The sequence below is a fragment of the Rattus rattus genome, chromosome 3, assembly GCF_011064425.1.
Source record: "Rattus rattus isolate New Zealand chromosome 3, Rrattus_CSIRO_v1, whole genome shotgun sequence".
NCBI classification, from domain to species: Eukaryota; Metazoa; Chordata; class Mammalia; order Rodentia; family Muridae; genus Rattus; species Rattus rattus.
In genome coordinates, this window is record NC_046156.1 from 154,853,047 (window position 1) to 154,878,674 (window position 25,628).

Sequence of the window (25,628 nt, forward strand, 5' to 3'; positions counted from 1 at the left end):
AGGGGTGTGGAAGGCACAATCAAGAAAGTGCATGACGAAAGGTGACACTCCTTAAGTGTTGCCACAGTCTGGAAAGAAGCCAATCTGTAATGAGACGTCCTAGAGTGAAACAAAACCGTAAATATAAAATCTTCCTGCCTGAGGTAGACGGTGTTTCTATAGGAGCATATTTCTTCTACCTCCTTATACTCACACATAGCAATAGGAATCTGCCCGCGGATGGAAAGGGTTAGTCCTTCGGTGTGATTGGAATACAGAAGTCGGCATGTACATCTGTGAAGGGCTGCCTGCAAACAGCTGTTTAAAGAGGCACTCTACTCACTTTCGTAGGAAGCACTATTAATTTGCTGAAGAAGCCTCCCTTTTAGAATGTGTATTCCTAAATGGAAGGGAATACAATATAATGAAAGAGGATCGGGACAGTCTAGGCTGAGCCATACCAGTGACAGACAGTCCTGCTCATCACAAGTCCTCCTTCATTCTTACCTGTGGGTGACAGATACTTATCTTTGCCACCAGAGCTCTCGGCTGGCTCAAGTTTCTGCCAGTGGTGCGCAGGGGAATCTAATGACCGCCACCTGCAATTTATGTGTGTGTGTGTAAAATGTCAAGCAGTATATTGGAGATGGTCTGCTAGCCAAAAGCACTTTCAGGAAATCACTTTCGAGATATCGGAGGGCAAAAGGATGTTGTGTATGTATGTGCCCACCATCACAGCTCCTCAGATGTGGGCGATCTACCTATTCCTCTTCTCCATGCGGGCACTGTTGACTGGACAGGCCTGGTAGTAAAATGATTTTAGATGCCTTCTGTTGGGTACACAGGCACACGGATACACAAATACTCAGCTACTTTCTGTTTACTTTCTCTTTATATGCTATATGTTGCATACATGAATGAAAATGGAAAAAAATAATACCAAGAAAATGTCTTTTAATCATCCCAAATCATTTACTTTTCCTGGGTGGGAAGCCTCCAGAACCACAAAAACAGAACTACTGTGGAGCGTCCCTTTAACTGAGCCGGGCCATCCCAAGTATCAACTCTGCACAAGCAAGTAGATCAGTGTCACAGGGTGTTAAACTTTCTTATCCTAAACTTTTTGGAACCCAGTCCCTTAGGTGAAGGCTACAGAGGAAGTGAGTCTTTGGGATGTTGACACAGCCAAATAAAACTAGTGGGGTTGGCTGGACAAAAGAAAACCGCTTCTTTTTAAATGAACGAAAATTATTTTAAATAAGCAATACACGAAAGAAGCAGACAGAGATCTTTATCATTCCTTTGTTAGGTAGTCTATGCTCTGAGTTATTTTTTGATGATGTGATGGTTAGCTTTAATTATCAACAGGAAGGACACGACCTAGAACCACCCTGGGAGAAGGGTCTCGAAGAACGCTAGTGAGGATTATTCCATTATGGGAGGATGTGTCTACTGTTGGGCAGCACCATTACGGAGGCGTGGGGTCCTGGACTATATGTGAAACTCTCACTTCCAACAGATTTGGAGGGATCCCTCTACCTGTCACAGCCATAAGACACCCCAAAGATTAAATATATCTTTAGATTCATTCAAGTTTTTACATCAATGTCCCGTATGATATTTTTAAGACACAAGTGGATGATTAGTGGAAGAATGGAACACTTCTCTGAGTTTTGTCATTAGTCAACTTACTTGTATCAAGAGCAAGAGAATTTAGTGTCCTTTTAAGCAAGGCTGTGAAAGAAAGGGGACAGATAGATCAACAGCACAGCTCGTACTGTTCGAGAGTCCACATGAGGCATCGGCTTCTTGTAAAGAAGGAGCTGAACATAAATAGACATTGAATGATTTACGGAATCATGGTCCCCTCTGGAATATCAGTGGGCCCTGGGTTATATATTTCCAAACCTTCTGAAGTCTGAAGTCAGATGAAACTGAATACCTCAAGTCCTATATTTCTACGAAACAGGTGTGTACTTTCTTATGATGAAGAGACTTAGAACTTTGTGTTAGGTAGAGAAGAAAACAATGTGCAATGCTAACAACACTGCTTAAAACATCCCTGTGATTGAGACCAGCAGGGACATCTGGGACTGCAGGTATCAGAGACCCATCAAGTGCTATCAGAATGTCAGATCTAAGGCCCCATGGTACCCAGACAACAGACCTCCTACTACCCTGGAAAAATGCCAAGACTATTTGACTTTCTGCTATTATAAGGATATTAAAATGTAAAAAGTTTCAGAAGGTTCTTCCAGTGCCTGTGGTCCTATCATGGAGAGAGGTTAAAACCATTTCATCTCTCATTCATGATGGACTACTCCGATGTCTCAGCTGATTTTCAGGTCCTTGGGTAACTATGGGCTGGGACAGCTGTCTTGATGCCCCAATGCCCTGCTGCCCTGCTGCCCGGCCTTCCATAGAGCCAGCAGGCTCAGTCCGTGGGGACCACTGCACACTGCTATCTTCCCCAGAGCTTTTTCCTCATTTGACAAAGTCAATAAAATACAGATCAAAAACCTCAGGGCAAAGATCATGGAATTTATTGTAAACATGGTGCTGCAGATCCCAGAAATTGAAGTTAGAATATAAAGAGAAAATACAGCAAAACATTGGTTACCCCTAATGTTCGGCCTTGACTGCCTTGAATAATTAAATCAGTCTCAGATTTTATTATAGGGTTTTAAAGACTATCATCTCCTGGGCTGTAGTATTATCAACAACGGTCACTTGTAAGCTTTTTTTTTTTTTTCAGTATTATGCAACAACTCTTATGCAATGTGGTCTAGGTTATGCATCAATTCTAAGTCATGTTAGTCAGAATATGGTGTGGATTTATAGACTCATGGTTTAACTTGGGGGCTGGTTTACAACTAATGTCAAAACAGTACAACCCTTAAGGTATCCAATTCAATCCAGAAAGTGGGGGGCTTATGTCTAAGCCTAGGGACTTAGAAAGGCATGGACTAATTTAAAGCTAGGAACAAAGACTTCTTTTCTTACATAAATATGTATTTATGTAATAATTTCTTAATTCTATTTTTTTCATTTCTAACTCTACTTATTTACAAATGAGTAAAATCTTAATGACATAATATTGGGACTTTTAAAATATTTATTTTTGTCTACACTTTTTTAATGATTTTGTTTAATGATGATTAACTCTCTGAATTTCATTCAATGTATTTTGATAACATTCACCCCATACACATACTCGTACCAAATCCTCTACCTCCCTCCCCACCCAACTTCATGGCAACTTATTCTTGCCAACTCTCTCAAATACCTTCAACTTAACTCCAACCTAATTCTCATAGAAATGTCCAACTATACATGGCAAGATGTGTTTGACTACTATATCAAATGTCAGAGTAATAGAGGCTTAAGCAAAAGAGCAGGTCATTTCTCTATGTGGCAGCTGAGCCTAAAGGTCCAGGGTTGATATGGGCATGTCCATGCTGTTAGAATCCTGGACCCTTTCTGTATTGTTACTCGTTACTCTTGAATGACACTTCCTCCAAATGGTCCAAGACCTCAGCTCTTCAGTTAACTCACTCACATCACTACCATAAAGAAGGAAGAGTACCAAGAAAACATTCCCCTTTCTCTCTAAAGTCATGTACCTGTTACACATTGTATACATAGCTTCCATTCACGTTCCTATAGCTAGAACATGGCCATATGACTGTAAGACAGTCTAGGAAAGAGTTCAGCTGTTGGTGGCCATGTGCCAGCTGAAGCCAGGATTCTACTGCCAAAGGAAGAAAGGGAAGTTAGTTATTTGGGAAGACCCAGCAGAACGTCGCAAAACCACGCTCTTTGGAATCTCTTATTTCGGCAGTTTTCATAGCTTATAATTAAGTCTCACAGTTACTCCCAGCACACAATGGACACGGCAGTCTAGAAGTCACACAACTCTCATGGTGGAAAGAGTTATTTGTCAGTAGCGGTAGGCACCCTGTGGAGGGCCAGAAAGTAAACATCTGCATCTTTCTGGACATATTTAAATGAAAGAGCATAACACTGATCCAACAAAACTTGGCTTACAAAAACAGGCAGTAGGATAGATTTGTCCCACAAACCACAGTGGTCTACAAGCTCAGGATGTCATGGGCTTCAGAAACATGGCTTGAATGCAGTGACAGACAGGAATGAACCCAGCAATCAAACCAGAACCAGGAAGAGACCTGCTACTAGGGCAGCCTCCTATTTCTTGAGACTATACCAAGGGCTTAAAAACCACATCAGCACTGTTTCTATTACTTTGGCCCCCACAGCTCTGGTTGGTTGAGGAAAATACCCCATTTTCCAGAGGACAAGCAGACATAGTCAAGAAAAGCGGTATCTAGATCAGAACCCATCCCTAAAGCCTCCAAGCCCTCTCTCTTCAGACCAGAAGTCAGCTGTGACTCACTACATTGGGGATATGGAGCCTGAAGAGGCCACCTCCTATAGCCAAGCAGGAACCCCAGTGGAGCAATAGGGACACCAACCCACTGACAAAACTTTCAACCCCAAATTTATCCTGTCTACAAGAAATGCAGGGGCAGGGGATGGAGCAGAGGCTGAGACTGGGGGCTAGTAATAACCAACCCAACTTGAGACGCATTCCATGGGTAAGCGCCAATCCCTGACACTATTAATGATGCTCTGTTATGCTCACAGACAGGAGTCTTGCATGGCTGTCCTCTGAGAGGCTCCACCCAGCAGCTGACTCAGACGGATGCAGACACCACAGCCAAACAGTGGGGACTCTTATGTAAGAATAGGAGGAAGGGTTGAGGGCCACGAAGGGGTTAAGAACTCCACAGGAAGACCAACAGAGTCAACTAATCTGGACCCGTGGGGCTCTCAGAGGCTGAACAACCAACCAAGAATATATATGGGCTGAGCCTAGGCCTCCCCCTACACGTATGTAGCAGATGTGCAGGTTGGCCTTCATGTGGGTCCTGAAAACTAGAGCGGAGGCTCTCCCAAAAGCTGTTGTCTGTCCATGGGATTTGTTCTTCTAGCTGGACTGCCCTGTCTGGCCTCAGTGGGAGAGGAAATGCCTAGCCTCGAAGATTTGATGTGCCAGGGAAGGAGAATACCCAGAAGGACTCCCAACCCGCTCAGAAGAGAAGGGGAGGGGGGATGGGAGGAAAGATTGTGGGAAGGAATGGCCGGGAGGGGAGCAGTGAGCAGCTTGAGCAGTAAAGTGAACAAGTAAAAAAATAAATAAATAAAAGTACGTAAGTAAATAAATAAGCAAACTATCCCGCAGTGCACAGTAAGGAAAACACATGCACATGAACTCCTATTACATCACAAGCAAAGCAGCCCTGCCAGGCGTGCCATGTAGCACACTGCGACAGCAACGGTTAAAACAGTCCCTGTGCTGGAGGTTTATCCGGCTTTAGCAAGGAGGCACCTAACCTTCGGCTCTGCCTGCAGAGCAACTGCCAAGGCCTACAGTGCTGAGACCCCTGTAACCAGTGTAAAAGGAACCATCATACTCAATGAATGGCTTCAGGGTCCTCCAAAGTCGAGAGAGGCAGAGGAAGGCATTGGTTAACGTCATCCCTCTTGATGTTGCTCCGAGGCAAGCATGTACCACTGCTTCCCACACACGGCTGACTATGTTAATGTGTTACAGTACTCTTTCCAGAAACTTCCCGACAAGGCTTCACGATCCTTATCAGAGACCCACGCACCTCTTCCAGTTTATTAAGAGTTGGCACGGGGAAAAGAAGCTACGTGCCACCAAACCCTGGCCACTCGGGACACAACAGTTCCCTAACCTAGGTCTTTACCCTCCCTGTGACAAAGGGCGAGGAGGATCTCAGTTCTTTCCCCTGCTTGTCAATGCCAATGTTTGCTGTGTCTGAGACAGAGTGGAAAGCAAGTGCATTAAATCTAGGTTTGTAATTTCTCTGAATGTGTGCTCACTTTATAATGAAATACTCATCTCGAAGCCTTTCTTAGCACAAACGAGTAGGTTCCTGAACACAAGTTTCCCCAGTATCTCAGAATGAAAGGAACAAGGTTGTTCAGAATCTGGCCTGTTTACCCAGCTGTGGAGGCAAAGGCACCAGCCACTAGTAAGTGGTCCGGCTACCCCAGAGCTACTGAACATACACGGTAGAATCTGATCCTACACAGCACAGGAGACAACCTGCCTTTTCTAAGAACATAGGTACATTTTTAATCCCCTCTCCTTACCTAAGGGTGGAGTCTATACGTTTTATGACCTAATTTTTAAGATACACCACAGGAAAATAGGTTTGTTTTCAAACTGACACAGTTAGAAGTTCAACTAGCTCAGAGTGAGATGTCACATTCTGAGTCAGGAAGATCTGCATGTTGTTGCCTTTGTTCTGTTTGCATGGGTAGCAAGGGACGTCATCCCCACCCTCACCATCATCCTCACCATCGACCTCATAGAAATTACTGTGTGAGGCTCATTAACATCATGGTGTGGGGGAGTGTGCCCAGCTCTGGGAGCACCAGTCTCCACCCCTGAAGCACCCGCAGGCTGAGGATGAGTATGCAGAAAACCTTTGAGACTTGCTGTTGCCAGGCAGAAGGAACATTCTGGGCTTTGCTTCTTTCCATCACCTCTTTCCGTATTAAGCACAGCTGCAGCCCTCCCTCCCTGGGCAAAGAATCTGCTGCGGTCTGGTGATGCCTCTCTGAGACACTACTACAGGCCACGGTGCCAAATCTTTAATAGCCCTGGCTGGTGTTTACCCAGTGAGCGAAGATTGCACGCAGAGCATGCCAGCTCTCCAAAAGGAAGGCTAAAGTAGGAGAGGCTCGGTCTGGGGGATTCTCAGAGCTTCCTTTTAAGGTCGTCTCATCTGTATCCCTAAGGAGAGGGCTAATTGATCCCCGAGAAGCAGGACAGTATAGCTGTCTTCCTAGCCATCATGTTCCTTATGTGTCCCCAGAGACAGCTGGGACATTCCCGCCCTCTGGTTTCCCAATTTCAGCATCAGAACACTTTGTGACCTAGATGTACTACAGGGATTGCTACATCCAGGGTTTGCCCCTTGCCTTTCTCAGTTGCCTTTCTCAGTCTGGGATTCTGAGGAAGCACGTGTCTGGGAGGGGAGGTCACGGAAGACAGGAGGGGAGCACGGAAAGATTAGAGGGAGGACCGAGGAACAAGTCTGAGGCCGTGAAATGTGCACTGGAAAAGTGTGTTAGGGTCTTGCTCAGTTTTCTCCTACCACACAAGTCCCTTGATAAGGTCATTTCTCTCCAGACCAAAGGGTCTGATGACAATATTCCCTCATGAAGTCATTTTTATTTTTCCTCTTGTATGTTCTAGTGGCGTCACAAATAATTGCTGGGGGAAAAACATACACACTGTTTAAAGACTCAAGAGTTCTTCCTCTGAATCCTCTCTCTTACTGGTTCCTGTTACATAGAAAGAATTTAGGCAGCAACAGGGCCACCCAAACACAGACAAACTAGAACATCTAGATTTCAGTTTGGGGGCTGAAGAAGATACCAATTTTCAAAGTAACCTCTCTGCCCTGGATGTTGGCCCTCTATTCTTTCAAACACAAAAACAAAAAATTGAGGCACTGTATTTGATCCCAGACCCTTAAATGGTCTTCAGAACAGAAAGAAGCCCTTTGGTCCTTCAGTCTGAAGTTCCAAAAATCAGATGACTAAACATTTAGTGATCTCTGTCTGGGTGTATGTTAAATTTGCACACACCCTATATTAGATTTGTAGACACAAAATTCGCATTTGTGTCGCACACAAACTGGCTTTCTGCCACCCAGCACCTGAGAACCAAAGCAAAAGAATCTGCCTGGGGTCTGAGCTCTACCTAGGCTCCTGCAGTTGGTGCCTTGGGCTAGAACCATGAACCCATGGAAGGCCGACCCCTGAGAGACAGAGGCTGAAGGACTGGAATGGAAGGATGACAGTGATGTCATGAAGAAGAACGTTCAGAGTGCATTCCCGCATCCTCCTTACTGTTAGAAGGGGCACCAGATGTTCTAGAGAGAACTTTGGTGTCTTTGGGGGAACTGGAAACAATATTTGTGGACAGGAAGAGATGGTTGTACTTTTATTTACTCAAGAAAACGTTTAAACCGCTTGACGTGGAAATAGGAATGAGAAAGTCCATAGTGCCGACAAGATGAAACCAAGTCGGTGGATAAGATAAATATGCATGTTCTAACCTCATAAAATAGATGGATCCCGGCTTCGCCCTGACAATTCACAAGTACCCTGAGTCCTTCAGACCCACAAGATATATGTCCAAGAACACGATGAATTGAGACTGACCACATTCAAGAGCAAAGGACAGACTTGACCTGAGTTTGTACAGAACAGATTGTGGGTCACAGTAATGGAGGTTGAGAGGCCTTGGAGGCCATCTCTTATAGATCCTGAGAGATAGCTTCCCTCAGTGAGGTCTGTGGCATAACGCTAACACAAACTTGGCTTCAAACAATCACAGAAAGGGTCAGAACAAGGTAGGCCAACCGCATACCCTGAAGTCCCACCCGAAACAGGAAGAACAGATCAACCACTGGAGTAAACCCTCCAGGGACCCTTTCCAGAGCTGCTTGGGAAAGCTGGAGATCAGGGTGACTCTGCCCCCCTCCCACACAGTGGACCCACCATGGAGGGAAGAGTGGGTTCTCATGTTCTATCTGCCACTGGGATGTGCACGAGGATTATTAGCTCACAGTGACTGAGGTCTGAACTCAGACGTGACCTATTTAGTGTTGCTTAAGGATGTGTGTCACTAGCATTATTATTTACTATTACTGAGAACTTAACAATGGGCCTTTCATACCACTGGGACAGGCATCAAGATCAACAACTAATATGCGGAACCTCATGTAACTGAAAACCTGCTGTAAGGCAAAGGACACTGTCATTTGGACAAAGAGGCCACCTGTAGAATGGGGAAAAATGTTACCAGCTTCATACCCAATAGAGGACTAGTATACAAAATATATAAAGAATTCAAGAAACAAGGTATCAAAAGTCCTAATAACCCCATTTAAAACGGGGTACAGATCTAAGCATAGGACTCTCAACACAGGAGAGTGAAATGGCTGAGAAACACTTTGAGACCTTCTTAGTAAGGGGTGAAATGCTTGTCCCCTCCCCTCAAACTGGGGCTTTTGAGCCCTCAACTAACACATCGTGAGAAGAATAACATTGCTAGAGTTCCTAGGCCCAGCTCTTAAGGAAATGGCAGTTCCTATTTCCAACCTTTCCATCTCAGTTCCTATTTAGAAAAAAAAAAAAAAAAACACATCGAGTACCCCACCCCCTTTTTCATCAGTGGTACAATTAATTTCAATAATGGATGGTAGATGAGGGCAAATCCAGTGGATGGGATATTCCAGCAGGCTTTTAAAACATCTTCAAATTGTTTGGATGCCATGAGAAAGCACTTAGTAGTGAACCCCGATACAGAAATATACATGTGTGTACATGTATGTGTATGTGTGCATACCCTATGTTTATCAAACTTTGTCAAGAACATTCATTAAACTATAGCATAACTGCATGGTTTTAGGACACTGAAATTAGAGCTGATCTTTTTTGCAGTAACAGTGCTATCTCCCTAAATAGCTAAAGAATCCTTCAGTGGAACATCTTCAGTAGGAAGACGTTTTTTAAACAACAACAACAACAAAAATCCTGATAATAAAGTCTGTCCCTCAAGATCCCCCTGTGCATTCTGCATGATTCAGACAAACGTATAAAGAAGTGAGAACGTGAAATGTATTTTGGTGTCAATTTGCCATAAAGTGTCAAAAGGTGAGGGCAAGCCTACTCAATCAGGACTTTGCTCTGTCAGTCACCAGGGATAGATCCGCCCACGGTCTGCCACTCATACCCTATGGGCCTTTGATGTTGTAAACTAGAGGCTGTCGTCATATTTTGGTGACGGCAGCAAAGAACTCATCACGTATACTTGGAGAATACAGATCAGCTTTGCCAGGGGCAAGAATGCCAGGAATCCATCGGGCCACTGCAGGGCTTAGGGAGCAGGTTGCCCGATTCAGTGGTGGTTAAGATATCAACCGCAAAACAAGCTCTCCTGCAATAAGGACAGGTTGTATTGTCCCACATGTTCTTACTCAGGTTCAAATATTAGCCCAGCTGGGTCAAAGTAGGATTTCAAGAGTGATAACTATTTTTCCATGATTGTGCGGAAGAATGGGGAGAGATAAATGACTAACTGCTTCCACCAAACTCGATAAACGTCTGTGATGGCTTCAGGGTACACAAATAGAGAAGTGGCCTTGTTAGAACTAAATGCTGGCTCTGACCTTGGCCTCCAATCATTTGTACACTGGAGCTAGCCTCTCTAGGTTCACAAAAGCCACTGTGATGGTTCTCTAACTCCTCAGTGACCAGGGAAAATGTGAGCATTTCTACCCCAAGAATCAGCAAATGCTAAAGGATGGGGACTCCCTCACCCACAGTGTGACTGCTGAACATCTCCAGTAGTAACTGCTACCGAGGCCAAAAGGGGTGCTTCTCACGGACCTCCCATTTATCTGTAGGCATTCAGAACCCCCTCTCCACCTGTCTGCACTCATCTCCGGATAAAAGGTGGGTCCAAGACAGTCAAGGACACAAAAGCTTAACTATGTCTCCTTGTAGGAATCCACTTCAACTGACGGGCGAAGGGCACCAAGCTGGGCTTGAGGCTCTTGGTCGACTTCCTGCATTAGGTCTCAGATTTTAACGAAATGCATTCTCAGTGGAGAAGCCTGGTCAGAAATGTAAAATCATACCTCAATTCCCACCAGTCTGACCTGTTAGGACAGTGCAAACTCAAGAGGCTATTTAAATCAATTTCTTTTAACCTTCCAAAACAATATTCAATACAGTTGCTAGTAGCATTCTCATACTTACCAGCCCATTGTGTGTTTAAAAGAGCCTTGGTTTTCCTAAACGCAACAACCTTTAAAAAACCCAGAAACAAATCCAGGCTCTACAGCCCTAATCAGAAAACTGCCAAGGGGGTTGGGGATTTAGCTCAGTGGTAGAGCACTTGCCTAGCAAGCGGAAGGCCCTGGGTTCGGTCCCCAGCTCCGAAAAAAAAAAAAAAAAAAGAAAAGAAAGAAAACTGCCAAGTCTGGAGTGCTCCAAAATTTGTAAATTTCTGAGGGCTAACGTGACCCCACACAACACAAGTGAAAACTCCCATTCCCCACTTCACGGTCACAATGCAAGCACAGACACAATGCAAGCGCACTAAAAACAGTCTAGGAAATTAAATTTTAGGATATGTGAAACCTAAGTGGGTTTCATGTTTAGTCATGGATCCCAGCACCAAAATAACTCATTACAGACATGCAAATCTACCAAAATCTGGAAAAAAGGATAGGAGACCCTGAAACCCAAAACTTGTGGCTGCAAGCATTTCAGAGAAGTGACACAACAGCCCCACCACTCCAGAGAAGAGAACAACAAAGATCTGCAAGCACAAACTGAATTCACAACTCTAGAGTCTCGTACTTGCATACAAACTCGTACTTGCAAGGCAGGTAGAGTAAGAGCCCAGGAGTCCAGAACAGCCACGTGTTCCCTGTGAAGACCTGAACTTCAGCACATAGGCTCAGCTTCCTCTCCTGTTACCTCTTTAAACCGTTTCCTCAGCCCTGTGACCCAGTCGCTCTCGCTGGCCGATTGTGTCACCCTGTGCATCTCTCCACCAGACAGCTTACTCCAGGACAGCAGGGTCTGCACCCACAAACCCATAACCCAACCCAGCAACTGGATGAGCTTCAGAGCCTAGCCAGTGTCTACTGCGCGAACAACCAAACGTGTGGAGATAATTACCCAGTTAGAGCACTTTCACGACAAGAGGCACTAAAAACATGAGGTGAGTTTCATGTTGAGACGGGTCCCATCTCCATGGCTCGCACCCACCTCCTTCCATGTCATCTGGAATAGGTGAAGGCTGACTGACTCACACCCACTTCGCCCATCTAATCAGGGACACTCACAGGGCCAGCTTGGCTGCTACTCCAAGGCAGGAACCAAAGGAGGTCAGATAAGGAACCACCAGGCCTCAGGCTACAGGAGAAACTTTCCCATTATACCCTGAGCTAGTCTACGCTCCTGGTTTTCCCCTTCTTTGGCATCCAGTGCTTCTTGCTTAGATAGCTATCTACCCTCCCAGGCCTGCTTCAAACGTTTCTTCAGTTTATTTGTTTCCTTCTTTTTTGCTCTGCCCCCTCACTCTGCTCTTGACCTTGAAGCTGGCAGTAATACTTCAAGTACTCTTACTCACAGTGCTTCCTACTTGCTAAATAGAGTGTCTTCTTCCTTCAGATGAATGGTACCTGAAGCCACTGGACTGTACGTCACCTAGCAGAAGGTACCTGTGAGGCCTAAGGCACACAACCCAGCGTGAGATGGGCATCCCTATCATGTGAGCATTGCCGTTTCGTGAGTTTTGTTAATCCAAAAAAAAAAAAAAAAAAAACCACAAAAAAAAAAAAAACACAAAACAACAACAAAAACCCTCTTATTTAGCTCCCTGGCAGTTACAGAGCAATTTGGGACATCAAAGTCCGAAATGAGAGGCAAGTAACATAATCAGCCTTGATGTGAGGTTCAATGAGGAACTGCTGCTGATGGAGTTCAGAGAACGCACTCATCAGCAGATTCGCGACTCATAACAGTTATTTCTTGTTTAGACACAGCACCAAGGGACTTATCTGGAGGCACGTAATCTCAAGTTTAGCAAGAAGAAAATGTTCCCCCAATTATAAATATTTTATTTCTAGCCTAGTGCCAATCTCCCACCATTTCTACATAGAGGAAAAACAAACAAGTTCAGGGGACAGAAGCAAAGAATGAAAACACCAAGTGCTGGGGACTGAAAGTTACCTCATCAGGATGAAAACCAAGAGACAGGAGCAGGTTACCTCACAGGAGTGGGAGAGGTTCTCAGCTCCAGAAGAGATATCTCCAAGGAGATAACCGTAGTTGCCATGTGCATATTTATGAGTGTGTGAACACGGGCTTCCTTTGATCTATTTAATTTTTTTTATTAGTGAAACTTTCTGAGAAAAAGCTTAAAGTTTGCTCAGTTCACATCACACGCAGTTTGAGATATTCCTTATCAACAGGTAGTTACTATTTAATTTAATTTTGATACTGCTGCTGCACATGACCACAGCCCTCAATCCCCTCTGCCAAGTCTCTACCGGAATTGCAGAATGATCAGGGTGCCTGGACCCCTGGTGTGAAATGGCTTATCAGTGCGCCCCACTTGTTTAAAATGTCTGGTTGTCCAAAACTCTACTCAGGGAGCGGATGTTAGAAAAAAGGGAAAGCCCTGCTTCGGGAATGTTCAGATGTCTGAGAAAGGAAATGTATGAGAACCATGGACCAACCATGGACCAACCTATCAGCCAGTGCAAAGACTTAAATGTCTCTAAAAATGTTCTCTAAGGTAGTTAATTAATCCATCAACTGTGCCAAGCACTGTTACAAAGGACACTGCCAGCTGTTTGGTTTAGCCTTATTTTACATAAGAAGTCACTGGACATAACACTAATCTGTTTCTTTCCATTTAATAGATTTGGGGAAGGTAAATACTGGAGAACTACAGAGAAATGCAATCTTTAAGAAAACTGTCACAATCAGCTATACCACCTTACATAAACCACGCTACAGGGACCGCCGGGCCACAGGGACCACAGGGACCACAGGGCCACAGGGCCACAGGGCCATGGTTTACAGAAATAGTGTAAGGGGCTCTTGTTCCTAGAGAGTTCTGTTTCTTTGGCAATAAGATGAACCATGACCCCTGTCTTTGTTTCATAACTTTCCTTCTACTTCTTCCAAATTTTGGTAACCTCTACTGGAAATCTAATGAGGATGTATAGGTGACTCCTATAATGTCTGTCTGGGCTGCAGCGACGCGCGAACCAGTACGTGCTAAGTCCCTGCATCGTCAGCCTCCTGGTGCCTGCTTCTTAGCAGTAAGAGAGTGATAAACACACCAGCCACCGTGTACCACATGGCACAGAGCTCATCATGCCTTCAAAATGTATAGCTTAAGAGGCATTTAAATATCGAAATTGATAAATTAGCTTAATATTCAGCTCTCACAACTCTCTGTCAAATCTCTAAAACGGAAACTTAAAAGAATTCATGAGCTTAGATGTCAACATCTAAAATCAAAAATTTCAAGGAGATTCCAGCTGTACCTGGGGAAATTAGGTTTGAAAGTTCCGGGACATTATTTCCTTATTCGAGGAAACACAAACACTCCTTTTGCATCTACTTCTAAGCTTAGATTGTTAATTTTGCCAAAGAACATCCCGAGGATTATAATTCTCACTTAAACATCTTTAAACTTGTCAGAATTTTTTTTTAAGACAAACAACATGTGAAACGGACTCCAAAGAAATAAAATGTCATAATTACCTTCTGCCTGGTCCACAGCCGTCGCCAGCAGGCATGACTGCCCTGTAATAATTAGAACTTGAGAAGCGCCTGCTTGCCACAACTCAGACAGCCAAAGATCGCTGTCCTGTTCACAGTGCGACTCTAAGAAGAGGGAAACCCCGGCAGGGGAATTCTTCCCTTTCTGGAGAAAAGTGTCCCACCTCTACTGAGAAAGTCGGTGTTTACAAACTTCCAAAGTGCCTGCCTCCTGCCTTGAATGAAGCAGAGGAGTGAACTATTATGACAGCCCCCTGCTAAAAATAAAGAGGTCACCTCTCACTCCCAGCACCGTGACAGGCAGCTGGGCAGAGGCACTGCCCAGTCGCCCAGCATTTTCCCTGAAGTCCTGTGAGAAGGTGTCACCAGGGATGACTTCACCCAGCCGCCTGCTGCTGCCCTCTTTCCTTTTTTTTTTTTTTTTTTTCCTGGCACGATCTAGGCGCCTACCAAAAGGTGGAGTAGCCACAGGCAGGTTGAAACCTCACTCCAGCTATCCAATCTCCTTTGAGTCACAGGGGGGAGTTGGAGAGCAGACAGAAATAGAGAGAGAGGAGGAGGAGAGGAAGGAGGAGGGAGAGAGAGAGAGAGAAAAAAAAACAGGGGCTGTCCCCGGCAAGAGAGTGGGAGGTTTGCTTGCATAATGCCTGCCATTCATTGAAAAGTCTCACCCAAAAGGAGAAAAAGAGAGAAAAAAAAATATTGTCATGGAGCAATCAAGTTGTGAGGGACACTGTTTTGCAAGAACAACTTTGGATCATGGAGGTTTCCCAACTCACAAGAAGCATGCACAGGAATGCGAGTCTGTGCGTCTCTGGGCTCAAGAGCTTCTGTCCATCCCCACTGCTTCACTGTGGCCCGGGAGCAGCCTGGGCACGAGGCCAGGGGCTGACTCCAGGTGCCTCCATACCTCAGCTCCTTCTGTGCGTTTCTCAGTCGCTGCTCCCTCACGGGGTCTAGCTTCCAAAGTGCCAGGAGACTCATTTAAAACTACCCCAAAAAGATTAGAGCTAAAACCGGAATCCATTTTATTTTCCTTCTTTTTTCTTCTAGGAATATAAGAGAAGACTCAAAGCAAGATCTAATAGCTAAGAAATGATTTTTTTTTCTTTTAAAAGCATGTACGCTCTACTTGGTGTGTTAGTCAATTCTTTTTTTTTTTTTTTTTTTTTTAGAACATCTGAATTTTTTAATCCTTCTTTACAGGTTACCTAGACCACTTTTGATTAAGAAAAAGAAAACTGTAGAAAGTTAGTAACTGCCACAAGCGGACGCCAGTTGGTGGCACGTGTCAATTTCCACAGAGTCCTGCTTTGCGGGGTGTCTGAATGCACTGCTCAGGGTCTCTGCTCAAACTTGCTGGGATCACTCGTGGCAGATTTTAGTCCACAGGTCGCTTTTCCTCATATTTCTTTGTAATTTCTTCAGCATTCTTACAGAATTTTTTACGGTCCTTAGAGTATTCTTCAGCTAGCTCAGCCCGGAGTGGGTGCTCAGGCTGAGGGTCGTTCACCAGTGCTATGAGGGACTGGATTGCTTGGTCAGTCTTGGTGGCTGGCTTCCAGTTTTCCGTATTAATTACGAGCAGGCAGACCTGACCCTTCTCGTCGATGTTAGGGTGGTAGATCTTTGTTTTAAATGTGATCTTGGGTGGCTTGAAGGGATACTCTGCTGAGAAGTTGATCTCAATTCTGAAGGCTCCCTTATCATATGGAGGGTTGTCAGGAACAATAAGCCCTTGCCAAGTCAATAAATTAGCTTCATCAACCTGGATGTTACGGAAGTTTTTCATTCCACATTTGTGGATCTCTTCAAGCTCCTTCATCAGCCTCCTGCTGGCCGCCATCTTGGATCTGGTGCTGCTGCTTTCCCCGTGTTAGTCAATTCTAAAGATGCCTTTTATGTGCTATTTTATATGGTATCTGGTTGTATCAGGAACCCCTCTCACCTCCAGCAGTGATGTCACCTGCACATCTGTTGCCCTGGCAACGGCCATACATTCCCAGCATACTTTTGGTACAGCTCCCACCTTTACCCGGGAGCAGTTACCTCACAGTTCAAATTAAAGGCAGACCTTTCTGCGCCCCTTTCTCTTTTTTCTCTCTTCTCCCTCTCTTGCCCCGCCCCCTCCAGCCCCTGTCTCTGTCCCCCCAATAAACCTCTTCCATGCGGGACTGTGTTGGCCTGGTGTGGATTGTCCAGATGTGAACCGTGATTTCTATCCAAACAGTATCCTTAAAAAAAAAAAAAAAAAGAGAGAGAGGTTTCCCAGATCACTGAGGAACTGAAAAGTCAAAAAAATTAAAGTAATCACTTGCTTTCTTCTGGAAAACGTTGGCCACTTTGTGATCTATGCATGCCACACTTTAAAATACATATACCTAAATGGTACTGTATTTTACACAAACCACGCCACTTTAGAGTCTGCAAGTCTAAGGTTTGAAGTACATCTACCTAAGGTGGGTCTGTCTACTCAAATGCATAAATCACACTCTTAAATACAGCACATTTTATGAATTTGTGTGTCAGCCTTGCCACAGTCATGCTAATCTCTGTATTAAGCCAACTTTTCTGTATGCCACGCCAAAGTGAGCACTCTCAGACACATAACTCGAAGGCAAACTCACGTTCAGAGTTTCGTGACCTGTGTGGCAGTAGCTTCGTAAAGCCAAAGCAGCACGTGACATTACTAGAAGTTGCAGCCTTTTAAGCCCTGAGAAGCTAAAATGTTGAAATCCACGATAACGCTGGCACTTGACTGAACTTGGCCAACACAAAAGGCTATTTCTACAGTCTCCCCTAACCTCTGACCAGTCTAGCTCCTTAATTTACCTTGTCTTTCTCCAAGCTCTCCTCTATTTCTTAAGTAGCTAAACCGACCTCTGCTTCTAGTTACCCCAGATCTGAAGATGCACCCCTGAAACTTGTCTCTCCCTTGTAACAAGAATCCGCAGGGGAGTGCTATAACAGTCAGAGTACCAATGGCTACCATGGCGCAGTGAGTCACACCACTTTGGAATGTTCAGCGGTTTTGTCCATCTACACATCACCTGCTCCAGCTGGATTCCACTTGAGGTATTTTGTGGTCGTTTGTAAAATTCACAAGGGTAAGACTGGAAAATTAAGAGCACAAGCCACAGAACCCATAATATAGTCACATGACCGGTGACTGTTCATGCCAAGACTCTGCACGCACTTCTCTACCCAAATGTCACCTGCCCTGGGAATCAGGGACTGTGGGCTACTTCATGGCTGTTGACCTGAAAAGCTAGTAGATCACCAGAACTTAAAACGGACTAAGGAAGCTCTCACCAAGATTTTCAGATGTTATCACAGCCTCAAACACTCAGATGGCCTGCTGGCGACAGTCAGCGGGTCTCCGGAACGGAGTGCCTTTTCTTCCCTCTAACTAAAGATCCAGCAGGATCCACACTGGGCAAAAGCTCATGTGCCAGACACGTGGAGGTCTTAGATTTTCCCCTGTTTAGCATGGAAGGCTACTATTCTCAAATGTGTGTGCCTTCACTTATAGAAAGACGCTTCACCTTTCTTTTGCCATTCCATGTGCCCTTTTAAAAAAATACCATTTCAAAGCTATGGACTTTCCATGGCGTCTGTTGTCTTTACAATCTTCAGTCTAGAAGTGAAACATTGTTGCTACCGCCTCAGCAGCAGCTTTGAGAGGAACTCTGGCTCCCTCAGGAATAACAGGACAGCTCCCCAAGCCCTCAGCAAGCCCCTTCTCTTGAAGGTTAAAAAGCAAGGAGAAAAAGCAGGTGCTCCTATCGAGTGTTCTCATATTCCCTCCGACTTCACCAGGTAGCAGACACCTGACTCAGTTGTGCGCATTGCCTTCCAGGATAAAAACTAGATTGCTCAGCCCATTTGAGCAAAGTGAGACTTTGTGCTTAAGTTTTGGTGGAGAGTGTATCAGAAAACCCATTCCGCAGTTCTGTGGACTTTCTTTAAAGGACACCTGGTATATTCTATATATTTGAGGAATAGGAACACATTTGAGGATGGTGTAAACAGAGGAAAATCTAAAACTTCAAAATTCCTGGGACATGATCTTTTGCCCAGTGTGAGGACCCTGCTGGACCTTTGACTACAGGTAAGAAAAGGCCCTCCATCCTAGAGAGCTACTTCCTGCTACATACATCTCCGAGACTTGACTACTGGATCTCCAAAAGCCACTCTGGGCAAGGCATGACTTGTGAAGTGGAGGGAAAGTCTGGCAGAGTCCTCATGATAGGACAGCTGCCTGAGGTGGGTGACACCAAGAGCAGTAGCTAATAGCACAGACTTTGGACCTACATGAGGGTCCTGTAGTTGTTCCTTTCCCTTGGAGTGAATTTGGCAAGTTCTCCACAAAGTCCTGCATATGGGCAACATCCTGAGTTTTCTCTGTGGAAAATCAATTGTGTGGGCACTGTCACCTGGGAAGAACTTTGTGCTGAGACAGCGACAATGTTGTGTCACTGTTGGTTTTATTAGCACTCACATTGTGACCGATGGATTGGTAGGCTGCCTAAGACTATCACTGAGTCAGTTATTCTAGAAGAACCTCTAAACTCTAGAGTCTAGAAAAACATTAATCAAAATCTCTGATAATACTGACACACTCAAATTTGGGTACTACATGGGGTTCCAAAGGGAACGAGCCCTCCCTTGTACACTGGTGACCCTGGTCATCCTGAAATCCAGATCACAGGTTAAGGATGTCAGACAGCTGCTGAAGAGAGGCATCTCAACCTCTGTGTGCTCACTGTGCTGAAACACTGGAACTGGAACCGAACAAGAGGGGCTAACTCAAGCAAGTATAGCTACAGGGCAGCTACAGGGAACAGACAGGCCACAAAGTGAGACACAGAGCTGTTTCCGACTGATAACGGGATGGCGTATCCTGGGATGTTCGCGGCTGAGTTAGGGGAAGCCCATTTATTTCAAAGGCCCTATCTGTGCCCTTCTCGAAGTCCCTCACTGTTCCACAGCCAAGTGAGCTCTGAGCATGCCTCTGCGCCACGTTCCACCAGAGGTGTGGCTTGGCTCTCTAGCTCACCCTCAAGTGCCTATGTCTGTAGGGATTTCCAGGGATTTTCTTGAAGGTAGAAATTTGAACTAGTGTAGCTCAAGGATTCTCTATAACCACAGGTCCTCAGTACTAAGATTCTCAACCCTCTCCCTGGGCCTCAGAGAGGGGTCTGGAAGCCTGACTTGGATGGGAACCTTTCTGCCTCCATCTCCCAGCCAGATTCCTTCTGGATCCTTTCTCTATCTTCCTCATTGGTCAGCACCAGAATTCCCCAGGGTTTCCTCAGGGCTTTAATACCTTCAATGGTTTATTCCTGTCCACTGCCTTGCAGAGCAGACTGGATCCCTCAGCCGGGGCCTCCTTAGGTGAGCAGTCTGCCAGTCCCTGCTGCCTTCTCTCTGCATTCCCCTTACCTCAGAGGTAATCCCTCAGGATGCGTACCTCTATCTAGGTTTTCTCTAGAGCACACCTTAAAACAAAGAAAAACTGTGTAGTGTTCCACAATCCCACCATTTGCCTCTTTCCTTCTCCTCATTCCAACCTCCCCATGTACCTCCACTCTGCACTCTCAAATTCATGGCCTTTCTCTTCAGTTTTCATTTACCCACATATGCGCACGCGCATGCGCACATGCGTGCACACGCACACACAAGCACATAGAATATATATATATACTCCACACACATACACATGCATACGATCTCAGAGATGACCACTTGGTGCTGGATTGGTGTTCCTCCCTGAGGAAAACTGTTTCTCCTGCTCTCAGCATTCCTCAGCCGTCTGTAGTTCTGTACGGAGGGCTGAGGTTTGTGATGTCCCCTAAGCCTTAGGTGTAAGCTAACTGTGCTGTGGAGGTATCAGTTGGGACTGGGAAACACAGTTTGTTAGCATTCAGTACCACAAAATGCACAGAACCACTAACAACCCTTGAACACTTGAGATGTAGCTAATCTAAACTGAGCTATGCCATAAACACACGCGCTCGTTTGCTTTTTAGACCAAATGGAAACTAGAATGTCAAACCTCTCACTAACATCTGTTCTATGGGTAGCATGCTGAAAGAGTTACTTTGAATACACTGGCTAATCGCACTTATGGGAAGCAGATTCACCTGTTTCTTCTTTTTTTTAACTTTTCAAAAATATGTCTAACTATATACAAGATTGGCTTCTAGGTATAACTGATCAAGAGCTTTAATTCGCTACCGAAATGGGCCCAAAGGAAACGTAAAGCAAAAGTTACAATGAGGACTCAGAGAGACGCCTCGGCATTTAAGAGCACATGCTGTTGTTGCAGAGGCCCTGAGAGTTCAAGTCCCAGCACCCACAGGGCAGCTCACAGCCATCAGCAAATTCAGTTTTAGGGACCCAACATCCTCTTCTGAGCCCTTGAGACACTGCACACACAGGATGCACAAACATCCATGCAGGCAAACCACCCATAAAATAAAATAAAAATAAAAAAGCTTAAAGTCCCAGTGCTCAAACAACCTTAGCTAGTGTTTCAACAACATTCTAGAGCTGCTTTTAGTCAAATGGGTCAAATAGAAATATCAAAAGGCATCAGTGGGTGACTCTGAGGGCCGTCCATAGGACATTTCCACCCTCGATATCATGACTCAGAGAGTAAGCATGGTCCTTCTCTTCCTGCCCAGAGTCCTCTGGTGCCAATACAGAATTCATTTACACAAAAGCTCAGAGTGCATGGCATACATTTTATAATCGTGGGATGAGGGATGACATCTGTATTAAGACAAGAATACATCTGGAGCTAAGTAAAAGAGAACATTGTTCTCTTCAGATTAAAAACAACAACAACAAGCAAATTAGATCAAAGGAGGCACCCCGCATGCACGTACCCCTGCATGCACGTACACCGCATAAACAACTCCACGCAGTGCTCTCAGCCTGCTGAGTAATCAAGCATGCCAAGCGGGCCTCTCTCCTGCTTTGTGGTTGGTAGAGTCACACTGAGACCCACCTCGGATCAGAGGCTTTGACAACAGCCCATTCTCTTTCTCTTAAGTGCAATGCTATGCCAGACCTTATCACAGAAAGACACAGCAATGGCAGAAATAAGACGTGCTCATGAGGTCCTAATGAGAACAGGGTACATTGCACAGCCTCAGCCTAAGGGTGCTTTGACGTTGATCCTTGTGTAACCTCATACCAAATACAAGTTTAGAGAAAACTGGGACCGTTTATGGAACTACCTGCTGGCTAGAGGAGAGAGAGAGAGAGAGAGAGAGAGAGAGAGAGAGAGAGAGAGAGAGAGAGAGAGAGAATGGTTACTTTTCCTTTGCCTTTTCTCATAGTTACACCAAACCCTACCAGTGTAACTTTATCGTTTGTGGATGCATCACACAGGAGGGTTTTCCTCAAAGTTCTTTTCAGCCAAAAATAGCAACTCTGTAAAAACCAACACATTAATTCTCCTTCCCACCCCCGTCTAGTTTCTGGAAATATCCCCACTTCGGAGGTGTCTGAAATTCATTTATTAGAAGCTTAGTCTCCAGCTTGGTGGCATCGGAATCCCTGAAAGACCACTGGGTCCTGAGGATGGAAGGTCTACGAACAACTTAGTCTTCTTCAGGCTGAAAGGGGTTAGTGATGACACAAGTAGACTCAGACACTGCCCATACCCCTGACCTTCCTAACTTCCAGAAGCATGGACTAAATACCTTCCAACTTATCAAACCCATGGTGTTCCCTTACAGCCATAGATTATGGGCTAAGGCAGTCAGTAAGGTTCATTTCCAGTCAGCCTGAGACAGAAAGTCCCCAGCTGTATCCCTTACTGTGTGTAACTAACAGCTGGACCCTTCCACCATGGCCTTTCTCCCTATCTGAGACATAAGTTTTATGATAATCCAATATGTCCCTATTTTCTTAACTCAAGTATTCATAACTTCTATTCTGTCAACTTCTGATAGCCTCATTTGGGACCAAAAATACAGTTATGTCTTTGCCAGAAAACAATTCCATTTGGTCACTGATTGAGCCACATTTTTGTTCCCTGCCTAAACCACATCAGCTGTCTAATCCCAAATACGATTTGTCAAAGGGACGCTATGTAGAGAGCTCTGGAGAGACTGCACAGGCATCCAAGAGATGCTGGACAAGCACATCAGCGCAGCAGAGGTTTAAGGTCGGATGTGAAGTACACGGACCTTCAGAGGCTGAGGAGAACAGTGGGAGGGTTCAGAGGAAGCCAGAAGCATGGGAAAAAGGAGAAAAGGGAAGACGGAACTAGGTAGGCAGACAGCCTAACAGAAGACCAAGATGCTGCTACCTGCCAGAGGCCATGTTCCCTTCCAACCATGATGTGTCATTTTAATCCCTGTGGTGACAGTGACTCTCCTAATGTAAATTCATTATGTCACTAATTTTCAAATTGTGGTATCAGTTCAGGTCCATCTGAATAGGTGAAGTAAAGTACATGGTCTCCTCATTCACTGCCGTGGCTCCAGGGAGGCTGGCAGGTTTTAAGGCAGATGAAGAAGAGAGGTAAGAAGTGGCAGGGAATTCTGAGTGCAGGGGTAGCTTCAGGAAATCGCTGAGGAAGAGAAGAAGGCTTTCTGGCAAGCTTTCAGGGAAGAAACAGGAAGACAATAGGCACCCCCACCTTGTGTGTGAATCACATCACCCCACACACGGATTTCTCTGCTGTGTCCAGCTACCACTGTGACCCATTTCATAACACTGAACTTGGTCTCTACAAACTTGGCCGTCTTTCCGGGGGCGGGGTATTGATCACCTGAGACTGTTCCTTCTCGGTTCCTCATCTCCAGTGGTTTTTCGTTGATGTGTTTCTGATACCAGATAAGTTTCATTCTCTTTCCCACCCTCCCTGTAGCCACGCACTCTCCATTGCACTCTCCCCTGCCCCACACAAACGCTCCTGTGAATTGCCCACAAGAACTTAGACCCTTGTGCAGTCCAACTCTTCCTGGGCCAAATTACCCATGAGTCAGTCTGTCCTCCACTGGCCTCATCTGCCGCTGCCTTCTCATGCACACACAGCCCGGCTCTAAGGCGGCGTGTGTATCTGAGTGGTATAGTTCCTTGACAGAGAAACCCTAGTTCCAAGAAATTTAGAACAAGCAGCTAAGAGGGAGCTCTGGCAAGCCAGTCAGCAAGCACAAGGCAATGGAAATGTCCCAAGGCCACGAGGGGCGGAGTCAGAGGTCTTTGAGGACAGGGAGGACAGGTGTGACACAGGGGTGGTGCTCAACTGAAAACAAACTTTATCTCCAGAGTTTAAAAACACAGTATACCACAGAGGCAATTATATATAAGCACCTGTTTAATGGCCGCTTGTGAAATGACTTTTGTGAGCCGTTGATCTTCCTTATTACATTTTGTTTATGTCTGTGTTAAACATTTTCCTCACTTGAACAGCAGGTGATGTTTCTTGGCTATGCGCATTTACACAGCTCTCTTGCAAGGAAGTCAGGCTGAGCTGAAGGTCATCGGCCACACAGCTATGATAGTTCGCTATTTTTACTGTCATTTTGAAGCTGTGGGTTAGATGACAGAAGCTTCCCCCAAGTCTTGCCTTGTCCTGTGCTATGTAGCAAAGCAGTAGCCTAGGCCAGGTGAGACCTACCCAGGACCCAGCCTTGGACCAGGATAGGACATATCCTCAGACACTGAAGGAACTTTTCCTGAGGCCCCAGGGTTTAGGAATCCACACTACAAGCCAATGTCCTCCAGCCTTTGGGCCTTCATGAAGAGGAAGCTTCAGAAGAATTGGCTACAAGGAAGGCTGGGCGTCACACTGATCTGGGTAAGTGGGAAGTTTCCTTTGCCCGCTCACTGCTTCTCCAGCAATAACATCAGAGGCTACTATTTACACACGGCTTTCACTGCCTGCTGATAAGCCAAGTATCTCAGTAGCAGGGCTCACCTCAAGTTCTCACTCACAGGACAACTTGAAAGGACCCCATATGTGGATTTGTGTCTAGCAGGCTAGGAACAAAGACACCTTTGTCTCAGCCATTTTGGTGCTGCAGGAACAGAATACCTGGCAATGGGTATCTTCTTCAGGATATCTATTGCTGGGATGACACACTATGACCAAAAGCAACTCGGGGAGGAAAGGGTTTATTAGGCTTATACTTCCACATTGTAGGAAGTGACTGAAGGAAATCAGGTCAGGAACTCAAACAGGACAGGAACCTGGAGGCGGGAGCTGATGCAGAGGCCATGGAGGGATGCTGTTTACTGACTTGCTCATCATGGTTTGCTCAGCCTGCCTTCTCAGAGAACCCAGGACTGCCAGTCCAGGGATGTAGCCTCCTGTAACAGGCCCTCCCACATCAATCACTAATTAAGAAATTGCCCTACAGGTTTGCCTACAGCCTCATCAACATTTCTCAGATGACTTTAGTTTGTATCAAGCTGACCTACAAGTTGACAAACCCAGGACACTGGGTAATTCATAAAGTAAGAAGTTCGATTTCTTATATTTCAGAAGGCTGGTAAGTTCAAGATCAAGGCACCCCACATCAGACAACGGTCTGCTGTCTTATCCTGTGAAGGAAGACAGAAAAGCAAGAGGATGTATCCAAGAGAAGGGGGCGAGACTCCCCCTTTCATCAGAATGCCCCCGCCACAGCAACTTACTAAACCTATCAACATTAATCCACTCATAAAGCAGAGCCCACACGATCTAGTCACCCCTGAAGATCTCTTCTCCCAATGAGATGTAACTTTGGGAGTTAAATCTCCAACACAGGAACTCAGGACACATCCAAATCACAGTGCTCTTTAATGGGTCATGAGCCATAAAACCATAGTTAAACAACCCAAAAAATGTCAATCTTGATCAACTGAGCCCAGTATGCCTTACTAATGCTGTTCACGATTCCCTGACCATCTTGGAACAATGTACTCCGAAATGTACCACCCACTCCTGGGAGTCCACACAGACCTGTTATTCTGGCCTATGTTGCATGTGGACTTCGGTTATGACCAAACCTCCATAAAGGCAGCACAGAGATGGCTATATACCCTGCCACAAGCCCTACCAGCTTCCTGCACATTCAAAAGAAGTCAAAACCAAACGCCAACATTGGTCCATCACCATGCGCTAAGGCCTAGATTCCCTCTATTTCTCGATAGCTTTTTCACTAACTTTTCCCCCCTACTAGGATCCCATTCAGGGCAGC

General features: G+C 45.3%; 2 protein-coding genes across 2 annotated transcripts in view; both read right to left on the reverse strand.

Moving 5' to 3' along the window:
• The window catches only part of Retreg1 (reticulophagy regulator 1), a 33,440-nt gene extending 18,624 nt beyond the window's left edge, over window positions 1–14,816 (reverse strand). Inside the window, exon 1 of the mRNA XM_032898691.1 lies at window positions 14,404–14,816. Within this exon, the coding sequence (XP_032754582.1) occupies window positions 14,404–14,438 (35 nt within the window). The 5' untranslated portion in view covers window positions 14,439–14,816. The remainder of the gene's footprint in view (window positions 1–14,403) is intronic.
• A 782-nt stretch (window positions 14,817–15,598) lies between these two features.
• On the reverse strand, window positions 15,599–16,495 carry LOC116897068 (ubiquitin-conjugating enzyme E2 L3-like). Its single transcript, XM_032898692.1, has one exon. The coding sequence runs from the start codon at window positions 16,265–16,267 to the stop codon at window positions 15,803–15,805; it is 465 nt and encodes a 154-aa protein (XP_032754583.1). The 5' UTR covers window positions 16,268–16,495; the 3' UTR covers window positions 15,599–15,802.
• Between the last annotated feature and the right edge of the window lie 9,133 nt (window positions 16,496–25,628).

What these genes read in the sequence shown, in the direction of transcription:
- LOC116897068 (XM_032898692.1), bottom strand. Translation starts at nt 16,267, where the DNA reads ATGGCGGCCAGCAGGAGGCTGATGAAGGAGCTTGAAGAGATCCACAAA.